The sequence below is a fragment of the Falco rusticolus genome, chromosome 7 (assembly GCF_015220075.1).
Source record: "Falco rusticolus isolate bFalRus1 chromosome 7, bFalRus1.pri, whole genome shotgun sequence".
Lineage (NCBI taxonomy): Eukaryota > Metazoa > Chordata > Aves > Falconiformes > Falconidae > Falco > Falco rusticolus.
The window spans coordinates 22806461-22830229 of NC_051193.1; the positions used below are offsets into that span (position 1 = coordinate 22806461).

At 38.6% G+C, this 23769-nt stretch overlaps 1 protein-coding gene across 2 annotated transcripts in view; it reads right to left on the minus strand.

Moving 5' to 3' along the window:
- Positions 1-1149: 1149 nt before the first annotated feature.
- The window catches only part of TBC1D2B (TBC1 domain family member 2B), a 37025-nt gene continuing 14405 nt past the window's right edge, over positions 1150-23769 (minus strand). The window contains exons 4-13 of one of the 2 annotated variants that reach the window (XM_037394399.1): positions 20422-20579; positions 19189-19415; positions 16258-16650; positions 14781-14891; positions 13461-13654; positions 12428-12922; positions 10513-10630; positions 9625-9810; positions 8154-8275; positions 1150-5121 (exon numbers count right to left, since the gene is read on the minus strand). In XM_037394399.1, coding sequence (XP_037250296.1) covers positions 4926-5121; positions 8154-8275; positions 9625-9810; positions 10513-10630; positions 12428-12922; positions 13461-13654; positions 14781-14891; positions 16258-16650; positions 19189-19415; positions 20422-20579 — 2200 coding nt within the window. In that variant the 3' untranslated portion in view covers positions 1150-4925. The remainder of the gene's footprint in view (positions 5122-8153; positions 8276-9624; positions 9811-10512; positions 10631-12427; positions 12923-13460; positions 13655-14780; positions 14892-16257; positions 16651-19188; positions 19416-20421; positions 20580-23769) is intronic. The other variant, XM_037394400.1, reaches the window with a different exon arrangement.

Sequence of the window (23769 nt, forward strand, 5' to 3'; positions counted from 1 at the left end):
TGATATACTGTAATGCCAGGAGACTTCAGCGTGTTCTCTGCACCTTTGAGACACCCAGAACAGAATGTGACACTGCAGGTTTTGGTCTCAGTTCAGAGCAGGTGAGCTGCATTTGTCCTTTCTAAGTTAGTGCATTTCCTAGGAGTAAGGTATTTAACAACATACATCAGCTATACGCATCAGCCACACTTGCATCCCTGTTGCAATTCCACGGAGAGCAGATGTCTCCAGCTCAGTCCCAAGGAAGAAACAGGAGCCTCAGCTGTTCTTTAACAGGCCCCAGCAGCTGCCAGGGCAACACAGCCTCCTCACGCTAAACATGCCAAGTGTCCGCAAGCGAGACCATTGCTCCCTACACACGCTCTTCCCAGAATTTTCTTTTTATTCCTTTGGCTTAAGTTTTTGGTATATGGGACAGGAGGTCCTTAGACCATAGTCATGTTCTGCCTCAGCTGCTGCTCTCTATCCTGTTCTGCAGTCCCTCTCTGTGCCAACATCTACTTTTAACAGCTTCCCATCCTGTAGCAGATACAGAGGACAAAGACTGTGCACTATTTACCTCTACTGTGAATGACCTGCTTGGACACGCAATTAAAGAGATGTCTCAACTCTTGTTTTTCTTCCCTCACAAACATTTAGCCATTAAGTTATCTGAAGCACCTGAGGTACCCGACAGCCTCTTCAAGTGAATCAAGGTAGCTCCAAAATGCAAAAATCATATCTGAAAGACAGACATTGAGGCTAGATTTCCAAATTCACTATATTGTTAAGTTTTCAAAGAGCTGAAATTACACACTTGGCTACCAAAGGCTTTAGGAGAACATCAGTGGCCAGGACTACTAAAGAGGCTTTTGGCGTCATACGAATACATGTGTTTCTTAGGAAGTCTGCTCCCTGTCAACTTCACCTCCCCTCCCCTCCCAAGAAGCCAAGGACACCAACCACAAGTCACCAGTCAGCATCAGCTGCATGCAACACTTCTAATACTTCACGTCTTCATGCTTCAACGCCAAATTTGAATGTATGTTCCTCTATACACTCAAATCAGCTTACCAGACAAAGACACCAGCTTTAATACTGTTTTCTTCTGATGGCACCTGCAGTTATTTGTATGTTATGAACACACACACAAAAAGAACCAGAGCAAGCTTTAAAGTAATAAATTTTTTATTTACATCAATCTTTATGAAAATAACATCACTTATGTTTTGTGATTCAATTTTCTTGTACCGCATATTGCTGATTTCTAACATGGCACTTAAGGGAACATTCACTTAAACAGCTACACAATTTCATGAGATGGATTAATTTTCCATTTCTCAGTTAAGCATGACTGAATATACAACTCTGTCAAATGTAAGACCATTCACTCATTCCTGATGTCTTAAGGAAGAAAAAAAAAAAATCTTTCCCTTTCTGCTGAAATATCTTACCATGTTTACAAAGACTGAGGGGAAAGGGAGAATCTCTCACAGAACACACCTAAAGAGCAACAAAAAATCCTTTTCATTGATTACATAGCTGATTTTTTTTAAAAAAAAAAGACACTGAACAAACTGATAACACTGGATAACACCACCTGTACACATGTACAGGTAAAGCTGAAATACTGTGCAGTTTTCATAGCTAGAGATGTAGTGCACCAATTTTTGCCTATTTAAAAGAAAGTTTTAAACAAGTAAACAGAAGTTTCACTGGAAAGCCATGCATACATGTATAAAGATGAAGGAATATTCTGCAAGATGCAACTTAGTGGTTTGGTTTACATCACATATACTGAGAACCATGTGTAAGGAACTCTTTGCACATACATGCATGACCTCGAAGGCAGAACATAGCCTTAGCAGTCTGTATTTGCATTAGCAGGTCTGCTAAGTGGCTGGCATGAATGTGAAACCCTCATGCACTGTTCAGAAGTTTACCCCTGAATACAAACACTTGGTATCCATGCAGTTCAGCTTTCCCAGGCCACTGAGTCACACTGTGGTTTTGCTCATTTCATTGGGTTTAAATACTGCCTGTGTATCTTGCATGTCCCTAACTAGTTACTACTCCTCAAAGTTACCAGAATAAGCACCACTAGAAGACTAATAACCACCCAAAAACATTTGCAACAGCAAGGCAAGTTCCCCTTGACATTGCTTCCTGCTACGTGCGTCTCATTTTTGTTCTGTGCAGACTTCTAGCGGCCAGAGGTTAGATGCCTTTGCAATTTTTTCATCTTTTAACTAAGGCATCAGTAATGATGCTTAACAAAATGAAGCCAGCAGCTCACTGGCAACTTGAGTGTAACAGCATCAACTCACTTCACATTTGCAAGCTAACAAAATACCCAGAGCCAATGTGATTTCCATAAGCTTCCCAACATTCACGTATTAAGATTCACAGAGTGGCTTAGGAAACTGAGCTACTTAGTTTTACTGTACAATTGGGTTACAACTTATATAATGAAACACAGCAACACACACACAAATTTAACCATCAGCACAACTGTAAAAAAACAAATGGTCCTGTAACACTGCAGGTCATGTTTTGTCAGCTAGAGAACTTCCTGAACAGTTGCCCTAAAGTTAGTTTTAAACTCGCAACCTGAAGACTTCAGGTCTAGAAACATCTCCTGAAGTCACAGGACTAGTTCATAGCAAAGACTTGAAACCCAGGAATAATAGACCTGTAGGAATAGGGTGGGTACATACTTCTAAATTCTTAACATCTCTACTGTTGCCACTGGAAGGAAGATCTTCAGCTTGGAAAGATTTCTTTTAAGACTTGAAAACAAGATTAAAACAAAAAAAAGTAGACATTACAGACTGATTTAGAGACCAGCTCTTTCAAAACCAAGACAGTGTAACTAGAAAACCTGGTCCTATTTTTATATTCAAACACTGATTGTAAGTAAGAAAAGAATACAGTACATGCAATAATATGAAAAAACCTGCCTAATAAACTCAAGTACACAATCAAGAGTAACTAGGGAATAAAAACCCCCAAACTACTGACAATAGACAAGGTAGGGGACATTTTAGAAGACAAGATACAAATCAGGATGATCATACCATGTGTCCCTCATTGGCAAGTATTTGTTGACTAAATAAAAATTATGTGTCATATAAGAAGAAGCATACATTTTATATCAGAAGTAGTCCTGTAAGTTACAATGTTCACCACTGATTAAATGTTTCCCTTCCAGATAAACTGACTGATAATATGCTTATTTAGAGAAGGCTACAAATACGTTCTCTGGGGAAAAAAAAAAAAAAAAAAGAAAAAAAAAGTGCTGCGAAACAGAAGCAGGACTTCTCCCTGTACACACTTGTTTTAGAAAACAATTACATGAGTATATCTGATAAAGTAGTTCAACTTGTTCTCAGAAAACCATAAGAAAACACACAAAGTAGAAGCCTGATGCACTTGACTGCTCCCGACCACCAGTTTTGGTTTTTAACAACTAACCACTTCCCCAGAGCTGAGCCATTTGCTGCCTTATTTGAACGCTAGTTTTAGCATGACGCATCCAGACACAACATTTAAGTCAACCCAACAACCTGAAGATTTAACAGTTCAGGAAAGAACACTGCAACAGTCCAGATAATAACCAACAAGAGAGAAACCTTCCTCGTCCTTATAACCGTTTAGAGTCTTGCTAGTCATCAAATGACAGCGAGTGGCCTCCAGTCACACCTCCCTAGCCAGGAACGCTACAGCTGAACACCCAGCGCTTCCTTACAGCTGTCTCGTAGGATGTGCATGCAATGCTCACAGCAAAGCTGAGCGCATTAAGAGAATATTGCATTTTACTGCTGCAAAAGGATCCTGAATTTCTGTGTGCATGCTGTGACCTTTAGGCTCCTCTGATTAATAAATATTTGTTTTAGGAATCCTATTGCTACTGCTATCGTACAATAGTTACACATTCATGCAAAAAGAATGCTATGTTTCTTCTTAAAGATCAAGACTATCTTATTTTAAGTCCTAAATAGGAAGAAGCTTTGAAATAAAACAAAACACAAAAAAAAAACCCAAACAAAAACAAGCACTAAATCTTTAACAGATACACAACCAGTCAGCTACTGAAACATGGTACTCTTGTGACAAGCTCCATTCTTCTTCCATAACAGCTGGGTTTTGGTTGTGGCTTTCTTAAGACACTGCAATCAAAAAAGTCAACAGAAATAAAATTGACTAAACAGAACTCGATCTATAAACTCCTTTGCATTAATAAGAAACTTTATCGATACAGCTGCCCAGAAAAGCATAAATGATGTTTGATCTCACTGTTTCAGTACACACTGAACATTCAGGGACAAATAGGTACTTATTTTACCTTTACTTTAGGTACATAAGTTCAAGTGTTCTCTTTGATGATCCACTTCACGTCACTTCAGGACAAGACAAAGGAATGTAAAAGTTCTTCCTGTGCTTCATTCCATACTTTTCTAGTTTATGACCTCAAGAATGGCTAGTTTATTCAAGGACAACATGATGAAAGCCATTTGTCAAACAAACCTGAAACCAAAAAAACTATGTCCTCCCACACTGAACCTGCACTACAAAAAAACCCACAATTACATCAAAAAAATGTAGAATGGCGATGAATGTAGTAAACAGAGTGTGGACTTCCCTTACTACTGTTTCACATAAAGGCACTAACAGTGCACTGTGGGAAAACAACTGGCAATTCAGCTGATTGACTAAACTGAGACAGATATTAAGTGCCCTACATACAATTCCATGAACATAAATGTAAACAGAAATGTTTGGCCTCCATACAAAGCAGTATTTTTGAAAGTGCTGGGGTTTGGAAATCTGTCCTGCATATTTCCAAAAGCAACCAATTTACATTCTGTTTGACAGGATTAATAAAGTGTTTTGGAGGTTAACTCACTTTGGTCATGATCCCAAAGAAAAGTTTATGTTGAGTAGTTTCAACTATCCTCCTCATCATCACTAATAAGGTCTCTTTTTTCTACACATGTCTCTCGCTCACGCAGGAAATCCTCACGAATGGCTTCTAGTTCAGTTAGTTCAAGATGTACTTTCTCCAGGTGATAGGTCCTCCGGTTCCTGATCTGACGTAACGGGAAAGGATTCAGGTCTCCAAAAGCAATACCAATCAGTTTCCTGTAAGATTGCACAACGTTAAAAGACAATCATTCATATTTTGTATTTTTTTAAAATCAGTTTTGTACTTCATCCATATCAGTATGTAGTATGTGGCTGATACCCCTGGTCTCTTTCACATACCTGACTGGTCTCAGATGTTATCGGTACTGCAAGGGAGTTCTGTAAAGCACTCGGTTTTCAAGTTATTTCAAGTGATAAAGTGTTACCAAACACAGAGGGGTTTTTTGTTGGTTTTTTTAATCAAAAACAGTTCACAAAGCCACCTACAAACTCTATCTAACACTATAGTGATTACAGCCCTGACAACACTGAACGAAGCCGTAAGCTTGCTAACCAGAGCTCCATGGGCTAGACTGAACGCTTGGTACACGCAGCTAACCCAGCACAGACGGGGTAACTTCCTCCATGGAATCACTGAACCTCACTCAGTCCCAGGACAGTCAGCTCTCAAGTTATCCAAGAAGTCATGTAAGAGACCAGATAAAGCCTGGGATAATACAGACACAGACAAGGACAATACAACACACGTACAAGCCAAACTTGACCATACAATGAGAAAGCTCTGGGATTCTGCTGGCTGGAGCACAGACACCTTGGAGCTAGTGTCAACTCAAGCTTGTCAGCTCGCATAGCAAAACATGACAAGAGTATCTATCACCCTGCCAGAGTCACGCTGCCTCATGCTATTATTCAGTCACAGTAAAACCAGTAACTGATCTGCCTGATCAGGCCAAAGAGAGTTAACTACATCATTACTGTTGATCTATACCAAAAAACCCCCAAACCTCTTTATTTACTAAGAGTAAAAGGGGAACTGGAATTTAACTTGTTCTAGTTTAATTATCAGATTAATAGATCTGATATTATCTTAATCAGAACACAGATATTAAGAAATTTTATTTGGACAGTTTATTTAAGGGTAAGCTCTCCCTAGGTTTGTATTTTTGGGTGAATAAGAACATTTTCCTGCTATTTATAAAGAGAATGTATTCCAACAGCTTCTCTGCCAGTGCGTAACATGCTTTGGAACACAACTTTCACCTGTAGAAAAATCTAACTATGACATACTATAACCTAGAGTATAATTACGCACATGTCTGGAAAGAATTTTCTCCACTAGAGAGGTTAAACTTATAAATTCTGTGCAAAATAATTTTCTGACCCATTCAGGATGTCCACAAATTCTATGGAAATAATCCTGAATTTTTCCTCTACAAGATGATTTTTTTATCTGTATCAGTAAAGGCATCACTCTACATGCTTTTGTACTGTTTAAATTTTGATGCTGTAAAACTTGTACAAAATGGTAGAACAGCAAACCAAGCAGCTTGACTCATGCTTAGCAGCTCTAGCAGGCAAATTCATATCCCCTAGGTGGCCCTACATCACTAGTTTCAACTCCAACTTTTAAAATCCTACGAGAACAGATATTTACAGACCAGCACAAAGCATATTTGTGCTGTAAATATCTCTGATGCACTGAATTCTGTCCTCACCTGAACTCGCCATCTGCCAAAAGACACTCAATTAGCTCATTTTGTTAACACCAAAATGAGATCTCTTCCAGCAATATTAGAAATCTTTAAAATAGGTAATTTCAGCACCAGAAAGTTTAGACAGGAGAACCAAGGCATCATTTGTTAGATAATTGGAAAAAGAAGGGAAAGCCAAATCTGCAGCTCTGATTAAATATCAAAATTTTGTTCAAATTAGATACAAGCAAAAGGAATTTTTTTTTTCTCCCCTCTTCCCCCCCTCCCCCCTTTTCTTCTGCAGTCTCTGGTTTCTGGCAATAATGCTGTGGTACTACTGATATTACATGTTACACATTTGATTATAAGCTATAAAATAGCCTATTTATCAATTATAAAATATCCCCAAGTTTGTTTCATTAATTGTTTTCTGTTAAAAATATGTACTTGAGTTTTGGAAGAGCGTGCACATACTTCTCACTTCCAGATTTGGAATCAAGAGTCAGCATTTATTTTGGTCACAAACAGCTGAGTACAACAACTGCCCAGCATTTTTAAATCAAAACGGGGAATGCTAAAATACAAAGCACCACGCAACTCCCTCTCAGGAGTTTTTGGAGAGGTTTCAGCAGAGGAAGCAACATCTGTTATCAAGACTTTTACCATTTAAATCACTTGCAGAACATTCCCCCTGCATCAGTCCCAGCAATCCTTTTCGAGCACAGAGTAAGACTATTCAGTTTTAACTTCTCTCCAGTCAAAACTGAAACACAGGAAGTAAAAATAATATATAGCTCTTGCAGTAGGAGCCAAAGTATAAACCTAATTTCACAGGGATTTTATTACGGTAAAAACAAAGACCTCAGATTCCAGTATATAATTACTACATTCTAAATCAGTGAGTTTCAGTATCTGTGCAAAACATGTTCAGACATTAAATCAACCCCAACAGAGCTTTTCTTTTTAAGATTAATCTGCTGCTCTATGGTCTTAAAACTAGGAACCTAAAAACACTAGACCCTAATTTAGAAACTGTAATTCCTATGCAAGGCTGGAAGAACAGAAGAGTATCTAATTTATATTTATTTGCTCGTTCAAAGTATATCTTAAAATCAGCTGGAGTTATGCGGCATTAGCCTATGTATTGATGATGCATAAGAGATGTAAATTTAGTGGGTCATAGCTCATGTTTTTAAATAAAAACACATCCTGGTGCAAGTATTATTGTAAAACATTTTACAACTTAAGTTGCATCCGCAGTGCAAGGGAAGACTTCACCTGTGGTTGAAATTGTGTTACTACCACGATACAATGGCTAAACAAGACCAACATGGCAAGGTAGTGTCTATCATACCTAAAAATTTACAGTTACACATTCATCACTTGTGCCTTTGTCGCAGCTAGACGAAACTACTCATGAGAAATCTTAGTAGTCAATTTCATCTCTAGTTGCTTCTAAATTAAGATCTAGATAAAAACAAAACAAGAAAAAACCCACAACAGACCATTTCTGTGCCCCCCAACTCTTTCAATGACACACAAGTTTGAGTCACCCACCTGGCATCAAGTATAGTGCGCGTGAAATAGCGAAGATACTTGAAAATGGACATTGAATCTTGCCGTTTTAAGATTTCCTCCTCCTTATATTTAAAAAGTGCCAAGGCAAATCGGAATATTACCTGATAAAAATACATACAATGTTTAGTTCTTTGTAAGAACAGAATGCACTGATTCTCACAGTTATCCATTATAAACTCAAAGGAAAAGCGTTAGTCTTCCTACAAGCTGCATTTGCACTTTCTCATCACACCTCCCTCCATCTTCCTTCCCTGTCCCCCATTTCCAAAAGCTGCCAAAAACTTCTGTTGCAGCCTGAAACCAAGACAAGGTGTTCTACCGTTCTATCCAGAAAACAATGCTGGGTTTATAGGATACAAATTTTTTGAAGTTTTGAGTGCCTAATTCAGTTGTAAAACAAACACTACCGGGCCTGTTGAACGTATTCATTAAGTTGCTTCAGAGCTAAAATTAAGTTCTGCTTTTTAAACGGGTTGTTTTCCAATGCCTTGAATTTTCCCAGCACACCGGGGGACTGATGCTGAAGGAATTTACGATACCAGTTTGTCAATGATCTTTGGCACGAGCTGGAAGAAGCATTATTTCCCTTCATTCTGAAAAGGCTTCAGTAAGTTCTGAACTTTGCCAGTCTGTACCTGGCTGCCTTCACAACATACCACGATGCTTAAAACTGATTTGAATCAACACACAACCAAGATACCACTGTGTGTTCGAATGCTCAGATGAGACCAAATGAGACCAACAAGAAATCTGACTAACACACAGATTTTGTCTACTCATCTTATTGTTCTCTCCAATTGCCTACAACATCTGCTGTAGTTATTACTGTGTTTGAATGCAATGATTTTTTTCCTGCACCGATCTTCTTTCACTGCAATTTGACAAGTACAGAACACATGAAAATTCTTTCACCCCCACCCCTTAATTTAATGATAGGAATCCCAACAGTCACTGTCAGTTGTACTTGAAATGTCTGCAGAAATAAAACAAGTAGCTGCTGCGAAGACAAGTTAAACATTGGCACTTGGTTACAACTGATTCTTACACCTCTTCAATTCTTCTAACTTTTCCCTCCTTCACTTAAGCTTTCTTCTTTATAAGAGTAGCTCTCATTTTGATATAATTACTTAAAACTGATTGACAGCTGCATGTAGGAGTAAACAGCACTGCCTAAGCTTTATTTTTCAAACTTGAAGCAATGGGCGGTGAAAGGGAAATACTTAGCATTTAGAATTCTTCTACGTAACTCAAGCTTTCAACTTGCAAAACACAGATAAAATGGAAAAAGTTTTGACTGGTTATTCATGCACATTTTCTCCCCTCTTTTCCTACCAGTGATTTTAACTGACAGGTTTCTTGTGAAACAACCTTCCTCCACCCTGCACTCAGTAACACCACAGTGTTTTGTTAACCAGGTAATAACTGAAAAAACTTAGCTTGTTCAGTTCACCTTTGGTCCCTCATATAGGAAGGAGTCCCAGATTTTAAAAAGGATGTCACTAACGACACTGTCCACAAACACCACAAGAAACCAGTTGAAAGTTATGAGAGTATAGTCAACTTTGTATTGTTCAAAATGAGCATGGAGTCGTGGAAGCTTCTCACTCATTAAATCCTTGAATACTCGCTGGTCAACCTAAAGAGATGAGAAATATGATGTTATCGCTCCTACCTTTCCAACACATCTCATTCAAAGTAGGGCTGTTACCAATCTGTAAGTGCAAGTCAAGAGCTAACCAGGAAACCTAGGGCTGTCTAGTTAACACTTCAAAGCCAGATCCACCCAAAGCATGCCTGGCCACCCCAAGGCACACCACCCTTGCTGACACAACCTTTTGCTTCTTAATCCACACCCTCCTTAATCTCACAGGGCTCCTCACACGCAGATGTTGTGTTCCTGCTACAGGTCACTAGTGCTGCCCTGGTGCAGGAGCACCGGAACAAGCTGAGGGAAGACTTGGAGGAAGGAGGCAGCACGTACCAGAGCATCACCTGGAAGCAGAGGAGTGCTAGAGTATGTTGTTCACAGTACTGCATAATGCATTCTCACCCCCACTCTTCCAGAGCCCATAACTGCCCCACCCCTGCAATTCTGAGGAAGGAAACAATAAATCGGCTCAGTCAACATTGTAAAGCCAATAATCAGAAGAGGCGTTAAGGACTGGAGCTCCAAGCAGGTATTCCAGCATTATACTCAGTCGTTGTCTAAACAAGGGTCCTGGTGCCTGGAACTCACCTCTGTCACAACCCGTTCCCCCAAAAGGCTGACCAGACACTTACCAAGTTTTTGACTGGCTGCAGTTTACAGGACCAGGCTTTGTTTTTGCAGAGCACATACCTGAGATCCTAGCAGTGTCTTAGTGTAATAATCATGAGGCATGAAAACTTCCACTATTGTTACTAGACACCAAAAAGCATCTTCCTGTTCCAAGTACAGAAGCGCAATCGCTGCCAATCTAAAAATAGGGTTTATTTGGAGAGAAAAAAAAAGATCATTATAGTATCACAAAATGTATTAAGAACAATCACAATAAAGCCTTTGTTTCTGTTTAGCAGAAATAAACGTGTAACAGGAGAGCACTAAACAGCAAAACCATTAATGAAGTTTAAGATGGGGCAAGGAGATGCCTTCTCAGTCACACCAAGTGTTTTTATTCAGTTTAATAAGTAAACGGATAAAGGCGAAGGTAAAGTGTTTTGCTAGATGCTGTTTTTTTCTGGAACTAAGCCAAAATAACGAGAAGCTTCCAAAACCTAAATATACTGCTCTGATTCCCAGACTTTTGTCTTTCCTTATTGAAGAAAAAAAAGAACAGATGGTTCTTGCATTTCACACAAAATTATTTTAAGTTTAGAAAAATCCTTTCTAGCAAGTTGACTTACATTTATCTTAATGGATATAAAGTAATACTTCTGTCTTTATCTACCACTGTCTTTAAGGAAAAGAAAAAGCTCTAAAATTTTCCAGACTAAGCATGTTCTAAGAATTTCTTCATGTTACTAACAGCTGCTTGAATATGAAAGGTTACTGCCAATATATTTCTTCAGGTAAACTCATTTTATTTCTGTATGCAAGAAGAGTTGTAACAATATGAACTGCTTCCGATGTTGCACAGCTTAACAAGGTGATCACACTTTAAAAGCTTAAGAGGACTGAAGCGTGAAATAAATACCCAATTTGCTTTTAGCTTCTGCAAGTATACCCAAATGCAGAATTATTTACAAGAAACCCAAAAATGACCCAGGAAAAAGTTATTCTGCACAGAGTTCAAGTTTAGCAAACGCGTTTCTAATACCTTCTACACACCAGAGACATGCTGCTCCAAGATTGCAACAGCTGTGCTCTTCAGACATGCCTTGTGACATGCCAGTGACAATATTAACACTAAAAATGCATGACTTATCTATAAAACGTCACTACCCCTACTGATGAATGCTCAGAAAAAGGGATACTTATTACTGCATTATTCACTACTACAACTACTGCTACCACCACCACCTCGCTACCTCTACTACATTACTCACTGCCTCTATTCTACTACTACTTCTGTGCAGCTTCAAATAATAAAGCTGCTCTAGTCCGAAGTCTTTTACCCTATTCTAGTACATAAATCAGTGCTCAAATTGACATCTCTGGTATTATATTATAGCTATGAGGGGAGGGTGTTAAGCTAATACACCTGCTATCAAATAGCACCTTCCCTTACTACAGATCTCAAAAGTACCAAAACTATTTCAGCAAACACCAATGGCAATGACTTCAAATTTTTCTTAGCATTGTAACACGAGAATTAGCCTTAAATTTATTACTGCAATTCTGATTGAAGACATCCTAATGGAAATGCTCAAATTTGTGGCCTTAACAGTACAAAAAGCTTTCAACCATTTGTTTCTGCTTGTTTAAAAAAAAAAAAAAAGCAAAAAACCTAACAAATTCTTGTGCACAAAAGCAAAAAGATCCCCTACAATTGACAAGAAGACAATATAAAACAACATTTATGTAGCCCATTTCTTATGTGAGTTAATTACAGTTCCAGTTCTTTTGCCAATATGATTTTACAGGTTTCATGATCCAGGTCTTCTGTTTATTTATTGTTTAGAAAAAAATGTCATAGTTATTTCTTAAAACAATTTTAACATACAACCTATAAGGCAAATTGCTGCCCAAAGCATGTTGCTATACATGTGATTTGAAAGGCTCATTATGCATGGTTTTACTGCACCGTTGTAACTCAAGATTTGCAAAATCATACCTGTTGAGACCTTGGCAATATCCTATATCAGGATTTCTCCACGAAAATGCCAGCAGCACATTTCGTAGCTTCTGGATCCCTTCAGATGTTGGGGAGGAATAATGTTTGTTGTTTGGCAAAGTTCTCAAGAGGTCCAACTCAATTTGTTTAGATGCAGGATTTTGTTTTTCCAGAGCATTCTGAAGCAAGGTTTGGAAGTACCCAGGAACAGTGCTTTCCTTTAATTTTTTAACATGGACATTGACACACCATTTCCACATCTTGGAACGATGTTCATGTGGAATTCCAGATCGAATAAGATTCTTCAGTTCTACACTACGCATCATCTCTCTATTCATTGTGCTTGCGAGATAATTTTCCCATTTCACTCCTGTGGAGATCTCTCGATTTTCACTGAGGGAAAGCGATCTCAGGTCCAAAGCTCGTGATTTTGCTACTAGTTTCTCCTCATCGTCATCCTCTGGGACTGTCTGAAAGCCATATATATCATATTCACTGAAACGGAGGAGGGGGGAGGAAGAGAAAAGGCTTTTAAAAATGTGTTCAGTAGCCCTGAAACTCTTAAGTTCCCATCCTAAAGTTACTTCAAATATCCCTCAAGACACTCACCATAGTTTAAGTTTTAACGTGTTTAAATAATAATTGTTTTCTAAAGTATATCCTTTATTTAATAGTTATTTTTATAATCCCATATACAAAAGACTTCATCCCCATATTCCAATAGACACTACTACTCAGACTCAGCTATCTGTGTAAGAACATGGTCAAGCTCAAACGAACCCATCTCCTCAGCAGCTCGCCTTCAGCAGCTATATGGGAACATCTGAGTCCAAGTTCTATACTGTGTCTCAAATAAAGCAATAAAAGTATTTATACAGCCAAAAGGATTTCATGATGATACTGTTATTCATTAAGGGAAATTAATAGAAACCCCTAATCCTGCAACTATATCCCTGCTGTCTTGTTTTCCAGTTTTAGAACTGGGTCCACTAACCAAGATATACATACATTTATTTTAATAGGACCAAATTACCTGACCAGGTGTGGTTTGAAAAATGCTTGTTCTGGTTGTTCATTCGTTTCTGCTTTCAAGGCATCTTCCAGTAACTGTGTGATGACGTCACGAGCAGGACTCTGCTCCTCAGAACAAACAGGAGTTTTCATTTCTTGAAGCAAGATCAAATATTTACTTTCTATCTGACAGAGTTTGGCTTCCAAGCTAGTATACTGCAGAAAACAATATATAATATTATAAGTCCTCAGAAACTTACTTTGTACCACACTTCTTTTAAAATCTGGCTTGATATTATTCTATTAGCTTACGTCACTTTAGAAACCTGTAAGTCAAGAACAATCAGCTTTACTTCCCCATTTTTGTAGCACCATAAGACATAAAGCAACCCTTATGTGTGGAAAACAAAAGTTATATATGCATTATATTACACTACTGTAAAATTCTGTATACAATGTACTCGGGAAAGACACCGCAGACACTTGTGGCTTTTTACATAAAGTCTTTTAAGGCAGAATAGCAGACCAGAGATTTTCTACCACACGTATTTTTACATGTGGAAAATCTGAGCAAGCTTTCATTATCATTACATTGTACAAAGTACAACTCGACCATTTTGTGCTTTTAAAGTAACAGCTTTAGTCTACACATGTTTAAACAGAAAGAAATTAAATGGCATTTTAAAGACACAAGTCAGGTAATAGCATGTAGGAATTGTACACATGCACCCCCATGCCAAAAACACAGCATTTAGCCCTGGGCTGCTGTGTGCATCGTTTCCAAGAAAATAAAAGCAAACCTTACCAAACCATAGCAACAGGTATCTTGCCTTAGCTATGGATGTGTGCATTTTCCTAGCCCCAGGCAAGGGAAATCATTATTTACCTGCAACTTCTCTACACTCAAATTCATCTGTATGGAAACACACTTCCAAAGTTACCATAACACAATCGTCTGTCATGTCCAGGAGAAAGCTCTACTTAGTGACATATCAAATCTTTACACATCCTGTCTTTTGTATACTTCAACGAAATTATTACAGCCTTGATTCTGAGGAAACTATGTTTCAGAAATATACATGCCTGTGTTCATAAGCTACGAAAAAAGTTCCAATGGTTAATGATATTTTAAAGTCAACTACTTCTTTCAAGAACCCATTCCAAAAGATTACCTAGTCTAAGGACTAGATTTAGGGGAGATATTTTTTAAATTATTACATTTAATACACTTCAGCTATTCCATTTCCATTCCACAGTTATGCTCCCTGCGTAGCTATACAACTGAATTTTTGAGAACTGCTTTAGACATCGCCAAAATAAGAACATGCTGTGTTAGTCTGACCTTTGCCTGCCATTCTCTCTCTCTTGCTTCTGCATTTCTTCGTAGAGCAGAAAGTTCCAAAATCTCCTTATTTAAAAATTTATTCTGGGTCTTATAACCCTGAAGATTGTCCTGTTGATAAAAAAAGCAAACTGGATTTTTAATAAAAAAATCTTACAGACAGCAAATGCCTACCAGAGAAAGTATACCTTCAAATACAGAACAAGCAACTACGAATAGGACTTAGCATAAAACATACCAGGATCAAGTAAAAATATTATTTTTAGCCTTCACAAGTCAAACACACATGCCAAACACGAGCACAGACGCCCTGCACCCCCAGCAGAAGCAGCGGGCTGCCCTTGCTGCCAGGAGGCAGGCACAGCCAGGATGTGCTGGGGAGAGCACCAGCACCATGGGGCTCCCACACAAACACCTCCCAGAACCCACCGTGTGCTGTGCAGCAGCCAGAACGCTTCACATGCCAGGCAAGGAGGGGGGCAAACGCCAGGCCTCAGGTGATGTACAGCTTTGATGGCTGCCTCCACACAAACCCATAAACCCCCAGGGACAAGCTGCCTCGCCTAACCCGCGGCCCCAGGCTGGCAGTGTTGCCTCCGAAAGCTGAGGCTGCGGGAGAGGGGCATGCCAGTGCCCTCCCAGCGCTCACAGTACCCCCACGCCCCACAGCACCTACGGGCTTCAGCCTGCTTTCTGCCAAGACCATCATTTCTAGCTTCAATTCTATTTTCTAAAGCTTTGCGGGCTCACATATAGGAAACAAAATTAATGAATGCTTATACATATTTTAAGTTACTTCCTTTTATTCCAAATCCCTTGGAACGTTAAATCCATTTGGAATACAACATTTATCCAAAGGCAAGAAAGCATGTTTAGAGATAAGTGGGTAACTTCATTAACTCTTTAACTTACAAACTTCTTAAGTCTTCAAAGTCTTACAAACTTCTGAGACATTGACTGAAGTAGTTTAGAGGGGAAAAAAAGCACATTGATAACATCTGGAGTAGCACTAGTAAGAGAGGTGCTTATATTCCTTTTTTTTTTTTCTCCTCAGAGCTTCCCTTTGCTATTCCACATGCTTTTTCCTCACTTTCAATATTAAAAAAAAAAAATCTAAACCCAAGAAATAAGCTTTCTAGTTGTTTTCCTCCATGCCTGTATTTTCCTCTTACCCTTTCTTTTTCCTGTTCCTTTGACTACTCCTCACATCACTCCTCCTCCACACCAATGATTAAATTACTGAAAGTACTGGACACTGTACTACAGATGTACAGACCAGCTCAAAGCATAAAAGTTCTGTTTAGATTACCACATAACAAAGTTGAAAGTGTAGATTCCAAGCAGAGAAAGCCTCAGTTGATGAGTATCTTGGAGAACTGCTGTAGTGACCTCCTCAAACAGTATAGCAGACTAGAAAGTAGTTTTTATAGGGAGTAGAGATTCCCCTATCCATCAAGACAAGAGACACTGCTCTTACTTTTAGTCTGTCCAGTTCCTGTAGTTCCTTATTAGTACAGGTGGCCATGGAAGAATTTACTGCTCCGCTTTGAGAGGATGTATTGTCCTCACATTCGCTGAGTTGGCGAGACAGTTTCATGATCACTTCATCTTTAGCTTGAATAGTTTCCATCAGCATACCCAGCCGCTCATTGAGTTCTCCAACTTTACATTTCAGATTCTTTACTTCCTGCTGCAGACTGTCTTTTTCCAGATTTAACTTTTCAAGCTGGTTGTTGAGACCCAAAATCTGGTCATCTTTTTGGTGCAACAGCTCTAATTTGTCTTTGGGAACCCCTTCACAAAGGCGGCTTGCAAAATATTTATCATATTGGGAAGATCGGACCGTTTGCTGCAGAAGTCGCACAAGTTCCTGAGAATTTTAAAAAAAGTTTTATAACTTAGAATAATAACTTTTACAACATCAAGCAAAAGACAACTTTGGAATGGGTTTTGCGCCTGAATCATCAGCTTGCAGAAGACTTCATGGTGGTGTTTTAAGGAAAAAAAAAAAAAGAAACGACACAATTTCTAGCAGGTTAACACCTTACGTGACTGGCCTATACAGATGACTTACATGTCTTTCCCTGAGCCAAGAATCCTGCCTAGAAAGGCTACAACAAGTTTGGGCAGAGTAGTTGACAGCTGTGGCCCAGCAGTTATTTGAAAGCTAAAAAAGGCTTACTTGTAAGAAGATAAATATAAAGAGGGCTTAAGCCCAAAAAATTAACAGGTGAACACTACAGCGTGGAAAAGGGAAAGAAAACTAATTGCTCTCTTCCCTGACAAATGCAGAGAAAATTAAAGGAAAAAAGAAAAGTGCATGCTGCTTCGCTGAAAAGGAAGTCTTTGAAGGGCTGTTTAGAAAATCTTGCCACAGAATCAGCCAAGTAATTAACTGGCTTGCCACAAGGGAGAAAAGGAGTTTCTGTGGTCTTTGCAAAAGAAGACAGCATTGAAGGCTCTGAACTAGAACTTTATTTTGAAAACACATTCATCTAACAATTCCACCATTCTCATCTTCTATTCCCTCACACTAAAGGACAAGTACTTTTGCTCACAGGATTGCATAGATCCTGGACAACTACAACATTTACTCGCTTCCATGAAAGCTGCATGTGTTTTGCTTGGGGAATCAGAGGTACACATGCCTAAGAACAGCTGATTTTTAAGGGAGTTACACTGTAAGTAAAACCCTACTTGATTCCTTGCTGAAACGAGATTCTACTATGACCTTGGAGAAGCAAAGGCTTTACATGCAAATAAGTCAAAGTGAAATTTAAAAGAAAAGAAATACTGGAAGAGTTTGCTTTAGCTACTACCAAAAGCTCTCTGAAAGCTAAACTACAGAGAAAAAAATCCCACCCCACTAAAAAAAGAACATATACCCCCAAAAAAAGCTCAAAAGACAACCACCAAAAAACCCAAAACAAAAAACCAAAAAAGCATACACAGGAAGATATCCAGATCAACAATAAATGCTAAGAAAGCACGAGCAGCAGACTGCTCACTTAGAAGTCTCACTAATCCGAATTATTACCTTTGCCAGTTCCCATCTTTAGTTAATGGTTTAACCCTGTGGAAACATGGGAAGGCAAGTTCAACCCTAGTAGCGTTCATAACATTTGTTAAAGCTGGGATTTTTAAAAAAAAAATATTTTTTTTTTTAAATAGCTCTCTGACATTAATTAAGGGTACAAGGACAGAAATAGGAATTGTTTTTATGGAATTCCTGAGAACTTTAGTTCAATAATGTATCTGGAAGTTTACAATGACTTGGAAAGTCATAAAGCTACACCCAGAATAAGCCATAGTCTTCAGAGAGGTCTGGGAAGAAACCCTTGGATCTTGAGGAAAAGGTTTTGCTAAACTAGATTTTCTTCTTCCTTCCTTCGCTGCACTTAAAACATTTTTCAGGTATTATCTTAACGGCACCGGGCTGAACTTTTAACAATTACTGAACAGCTGGATGATTTCATGGCCATAGTTCAGTGACAAATAACCATTTTAATTATCAAAATCAACAAAACCCAGACTGGTAACATACATGCCAACAACCATTAAGTTATCAAGACAATCTGAGACAACAGGGACATGCACAATAGAAGATCCTGCCTGTAAGCAGCAGCTGTGGAGCAGGTTATAATTTCCTATCTACTCCCTAAAAAGTAACTAAAGTATAAAAATCTGTCTGGTCACACGGGCTGTCAGGAAAACATCCTACTTGTATGCTGCTGGCATCGACGACAGTTCTAAATCTAGCCCAGTATCAACAGTGAAATTATCTTCAGCTGCTTAAGACGCCATTTCTCTTCTTATTAAAACAGAAGCAGCTGTGAACAGTGTTGCACTGTATCAGTGAGATTTCTCTCAGAAGCACAAATGTAGTCCCAGGAGAGGTAACACCTAAAATGGGTGTAAATATGGGGCTCAAATTCCTTCTCTGGTTTCCCTTTGATTATCTCACGCAACAGAAAACACGAATAGCAAAAGTAGCAACTCCATATAAAAACTAAAAAATATTTCTTCTTAAATTCAGTAGAAATTCTTTTAGATAAAGCCAAGATACTTAATCTTGTTATGAAGAAGGCACAAACACTCCATGAGGGCAGTACTACGTGCACAGATTCACAGTTAGGTCTACCATTTACAAAACCTGCTTGGTGAGAGAGTGAGCAAGAGAGCTAATAAACTGCGCAAACAAAAGTTTTGTGCAGGGACCTCACCTTCAACAGATGTAAAGCTTGGTCCTGCTTGCTTCAAGACTTTTTGTAAACAAAGGTTGATTTAGCACCATTATTTTATAACCACCAACCAGCTCTTAATGCAGTTAGATGGCCAGAAAGGGTAAACTCACAACCACTGGCCAGATCCATTTGCTTTTGTGCACTTTGCCTGAAGGCTTAATTACCTTTTGGCTCAAAAGATCTTTCTTTAGCTTTTCCAACTCTTCCTGCTGGCTTTGATACTTCAGTTGCAGTTCAGAGACGAGTTTGTTGCCATTACCAGAATACCACTCAGTTGGAGAAGAGTCACTGCTGTTCCGGTTTTTGCTTGATCCAATCATGTCTTTTAACGGGCGCCTTGTTTTGTGTGGAATGCGGCCAAAATCGAATGGAAAAGCTGAACTAGTCAGTCCTGCATAAAACAATTTCTTCTAGTTCAGTTCACTTAGTAAAAAGACATTCCAAAGCATTCAGATTTCCTTTTAAAAATATGCTCATTAAAATTAGACTTTAAGCAGCATTTAAACAGCCCAATATAAGAGCGGTAAACATGCCGTGTTTTCCAAGTTGCTTCCTTTGGTGGGAAAAGTAAATAGCTCAGTCTCCTCCCCTCCCAGGTAAGATTTAGCTCTTAAATTAATACTTGCGAAATAAGACATAAAAAGAACTTTACAATTCATTACAGAAAATAAAAGGTACCACGCTTAACTATACCAAAGTAAATTTTGCTTCAAATTATTAACAGCTCAGAGGTGATCAGACCAAATCATCACTGGTATCACAGCATACTGTTCTTAAGAGGCATTCAGAGTAAGGTTTCACCTCCATTTATGTAACCACGGGAGTATTCTTAGAGAGCAGGACTGTTTCTAACACACTGAATCACTTGGATGGCAGCTGAAATGCTCTTAAGGAGCTGTGAAAATCTTCACAACGTTATGCCAGACACCGGTCAAATGTGAGAACCAGTTACAATGCACAGATGACCTATCCCTGCATATGCATCCCAACTTTTTTTCCGCAGTTTCAGAAGCAAGCCAATATAACATATATATACACATACTTTAAAGGCAATTCTGCTCCAATGGGCGACACTTAGCTAAGTAATCAGAAGCCTCCACATTTCCCTTCATCCTGTAACTTTGCAACTCAAGTGACAAGACTGGAGATAATTAACATGCTCAGGGAACCTGAAACAGTGGACAACAAGGCTTTGTGCTTATTCTACGGTATCTGAATGGCAGGGAATTCCTCGCAACGTGTTTGGAGTCAAGTCTTTCAAAAGAATGCGCAGAGCTCTGAATGTGGTTTTTGAAGAAAAGATAAGCTTCCACTTACGCCCTGGAGACAGATGTCATACACTACATTACAGTAAAGAAAGTAGGGCACATGTTCCCCTTCCTTCCTCCCACTCCTACCTTTACTTCCTTCTGCCAGGTGTTTCCTCTTTTCTTCCAGGGCCATCGAGTCCTCCAAGTCTTTTGGGGTTGGATCCAGCAATTCCCACTCTTCAGTGGTATAAAATATGCTCTTGCGGTTTTCGTTATTTCCTTTTCTTAAAGAGGACATTGAATTTCTGTGAAAAAGACAACAGGAAAAGTGACTTCTCCATTTTGCATTGTTTTTATGAAGGGGTTTTCAAGACAACCACTGCAAACTAAAACTAAGCTAAAACACAGATAAAACCAATACCAATTAAAAGCTCAAATAAATTAAAGCATATCCTACTAAACAGCACCTACTATCAACAGTGCTGTGTTTCACAAATAGAACTATTTTGCTTTAACAGGATATTAATATCTAGGAGACCGCTATGGTCTTTTGTGTCATCTTCTGTTTTATTCTTGTTTTGGCAGTGGGAAAAGGACAAAACAAAACAAAATTAAGATTTGGAATCAGCTATTGTAGCTTAGAATTTTAGAATAACTGCCAAGCATTAAACAGAACAGCATGCAGTCAAAACACATCTATGTTACAGTTTTATATTCTGGATTAACATCAAACTTGGGATCACCCAGGAGACCTGCTGTAGCTGAATCGCTGATGACAGACTCCTTAGCAGTTTTTCTTTCTTAAGGCAGAACGTTGCCAATTATCTGCAGGAACATTTCAGAGGCAACCTCTAAATTCCAGCCAAATAATTCTAGAGAAGAACAGTACGTTTCATGAGCAAAATGAGATTATCCTACCCAGCCTCCCCCGCAACCATCATGCAATCAGAAATGTTTAACTCCACACTTATGTCTGTTGAGTATTAATGTAGCCCAGTACTGTAGTCTTTGTTCAAATAGAGAAGGAGATTCTACATCAAGCCATATGAATCAGTTTAATATTTTAAAGTTGTAGATATATTTAGTATCTCAGCATTTTCTACAGTCTGCATAAGATGAAGGCCCACAAGGGCGCTTTCACTCCATCAGCCGCATCTTCTCTTCTTAATCCTCAAACCTTAAGCAGAAAGTAAACCGTGTTACACCTTTAAGGCCATGTGATGATCCAACCCAGTCTTTCAGCTTCACAAGAGATTTAACATCTGATCAACGTGAACCCTAGGCTAATCGTTACGCAGTGCAAAATTCCTGTAGTCTGGTGAACTGATATGCAATCATGTACAATTTGAAAATAATCCTTAAGGTTATTAATAAAACCATTCCAACAATCAATTTGCACACTTGACAAAGATTGAATTACACTACACATTTAATCTTCTTCCAGAAAGAATCACAGTTTTGGTTGGGGGAACACTGAAGCCTCATTTCATTGTTCAGACCTTCCATTCCAATTAAATAGATCGAATTGGTTGATGACTGACAAATTTCCTAAGGCACCCAAAATTATTAAGTGTCACCTGGTAACTCTACAGCTATTCTCTGAGTAGTAGCTGAACTCTCACCATGCAACTCCATAACCACCTGTTCTGCTCTTGGTCAACTTGGTATTTAAAGCCCATCTGAACACTACCTTTTAAGGCTTGAAAAAAACCCACACAGAACAGGAAGTCAAATAAAATAACTTCTAGAAAAGCTTTTCCAAAACCTGCTGTTAGGTCCATGAATAATTATAGCTGATGCTGAATTTTGTAAAGCTTTTGCATAGAATTATTAAGGGCACTGAAGCAGCACCACTTCATTGCTTTCTATCAGACTAAAAGTAGGTAGCTGAATTTAAAAGACAGTATTTATTTTCCTAAGCACAGTGTGACAAGTACAATTGGATAAACGACACAAGACCTGACATAGGATCTAATGATATATTTTGGGTATAAGTCTTATTTTATGATTAGATAATAGGAACTTACTTTAATTGTTTACAAGTCTATATTCTGCATAAGTAAGAGATACAAGCAGCTGACAGCATAAAGATGAAAAAAATTCCAGCCTAAGTGTCTATATACGCCACAACTAAGTACTTGAAAATAGATTTTAAAAAGCATGTTTCAACTTCAATTACTTTAAGTACACACGTGGCTTAACTCCAAGACACTCTTCACTTTTCTCCCATTATTATTTCACCACTACTACCTAGGATGCAAATGCAGTTATTTATAGCAATAACTTCTCTGTCAAACACACCATACGTGTGTTCAGGTGGAAGGGCAATGATTAAGGCACCAAACAGGTTCTTAACAAACACAAGCTGCCAGCAATGTAGAGAAAACTCTGAAGTTTTAAAAAACACCCTGAGCCATCCTCTAAGGCTGGGGTCAAAATTAGTCACAATCCAATGAGATACTGGACAGTGCGCACACATTCCCAAGGTGATCAGATCCCACCCCTCCCCTAAATTGCATAGAATTGCTAGAGAATGGAGGAAAACAATAAAACATAACAGTACTGCTCTGTGACACGTTTACTATAATAGAGTTGCTAACATTTTAGTGGGGTTTTTTTTGCAGTCAGCTTTTACAGTCATGCTACTACGTAATTTTAATTTTCCAAGATTAATAATTAGCTTTCACTGTTATGGAAATATTAACAATCTTGTCCTGGTTCCACACATAGATCCAATATAACTAACTAGACCTTCTTGTGAACAGCGCAGTAAGAGATCACCTGTCGCTTCTTGATCGGCAAACGAGACTGCATATGTTAAAATACAAGACTTAATGATCACTTAATGCTTTTTCACAGGAGTTCCATTCAGAATGCTCTGAGCATAAACCAAAGCTGCGTAATGAGAAAGGCTGCCATCTGAAGGACCCTTACACTGTTACTGAATAGTTTTGCTTATTAATTTGGCATCATTCATTGCAGGACTAAATGAACAAAAAATATAGGGAGTGGAAGCATGTAATAATTATTATCTTCAATACTTATGCAAAGTCAGTCCAAATTAAGATGATACATGCCCTACCCCTCTCTGGAGCAGCTGACGATAGCCATCAGAAGGAAAATTCACTTGTCCCTAACCAAACCTATGCTGAAGAAAATCCACCTTTCTCGTAAAAACTGCTACAGACTCAAGTCTCAGAGCAAATTTACCTTACTAGATACAGGAACCTAGGTGCTCTTGACCTGCTAGCTCAAAATGGGCAGGAGTAATGCTAGTCCATAGCTTTTAAGAAATGTCACTGCAAGGCCTATGCTAATATGAATAAATTTGTCAGAGGTTCTAGCATATTACCACACAGCTAAATAGCTTCTTGACAAGGTTGTCAGGCTCTTACCTCAATGACAGAATATGTGGCCAGAGGTAGTACACAACTGTACACATTACACACACTTCAGATTTTAGCTGCCAGCTCAGTAAATTCTCTGCAAAATGAC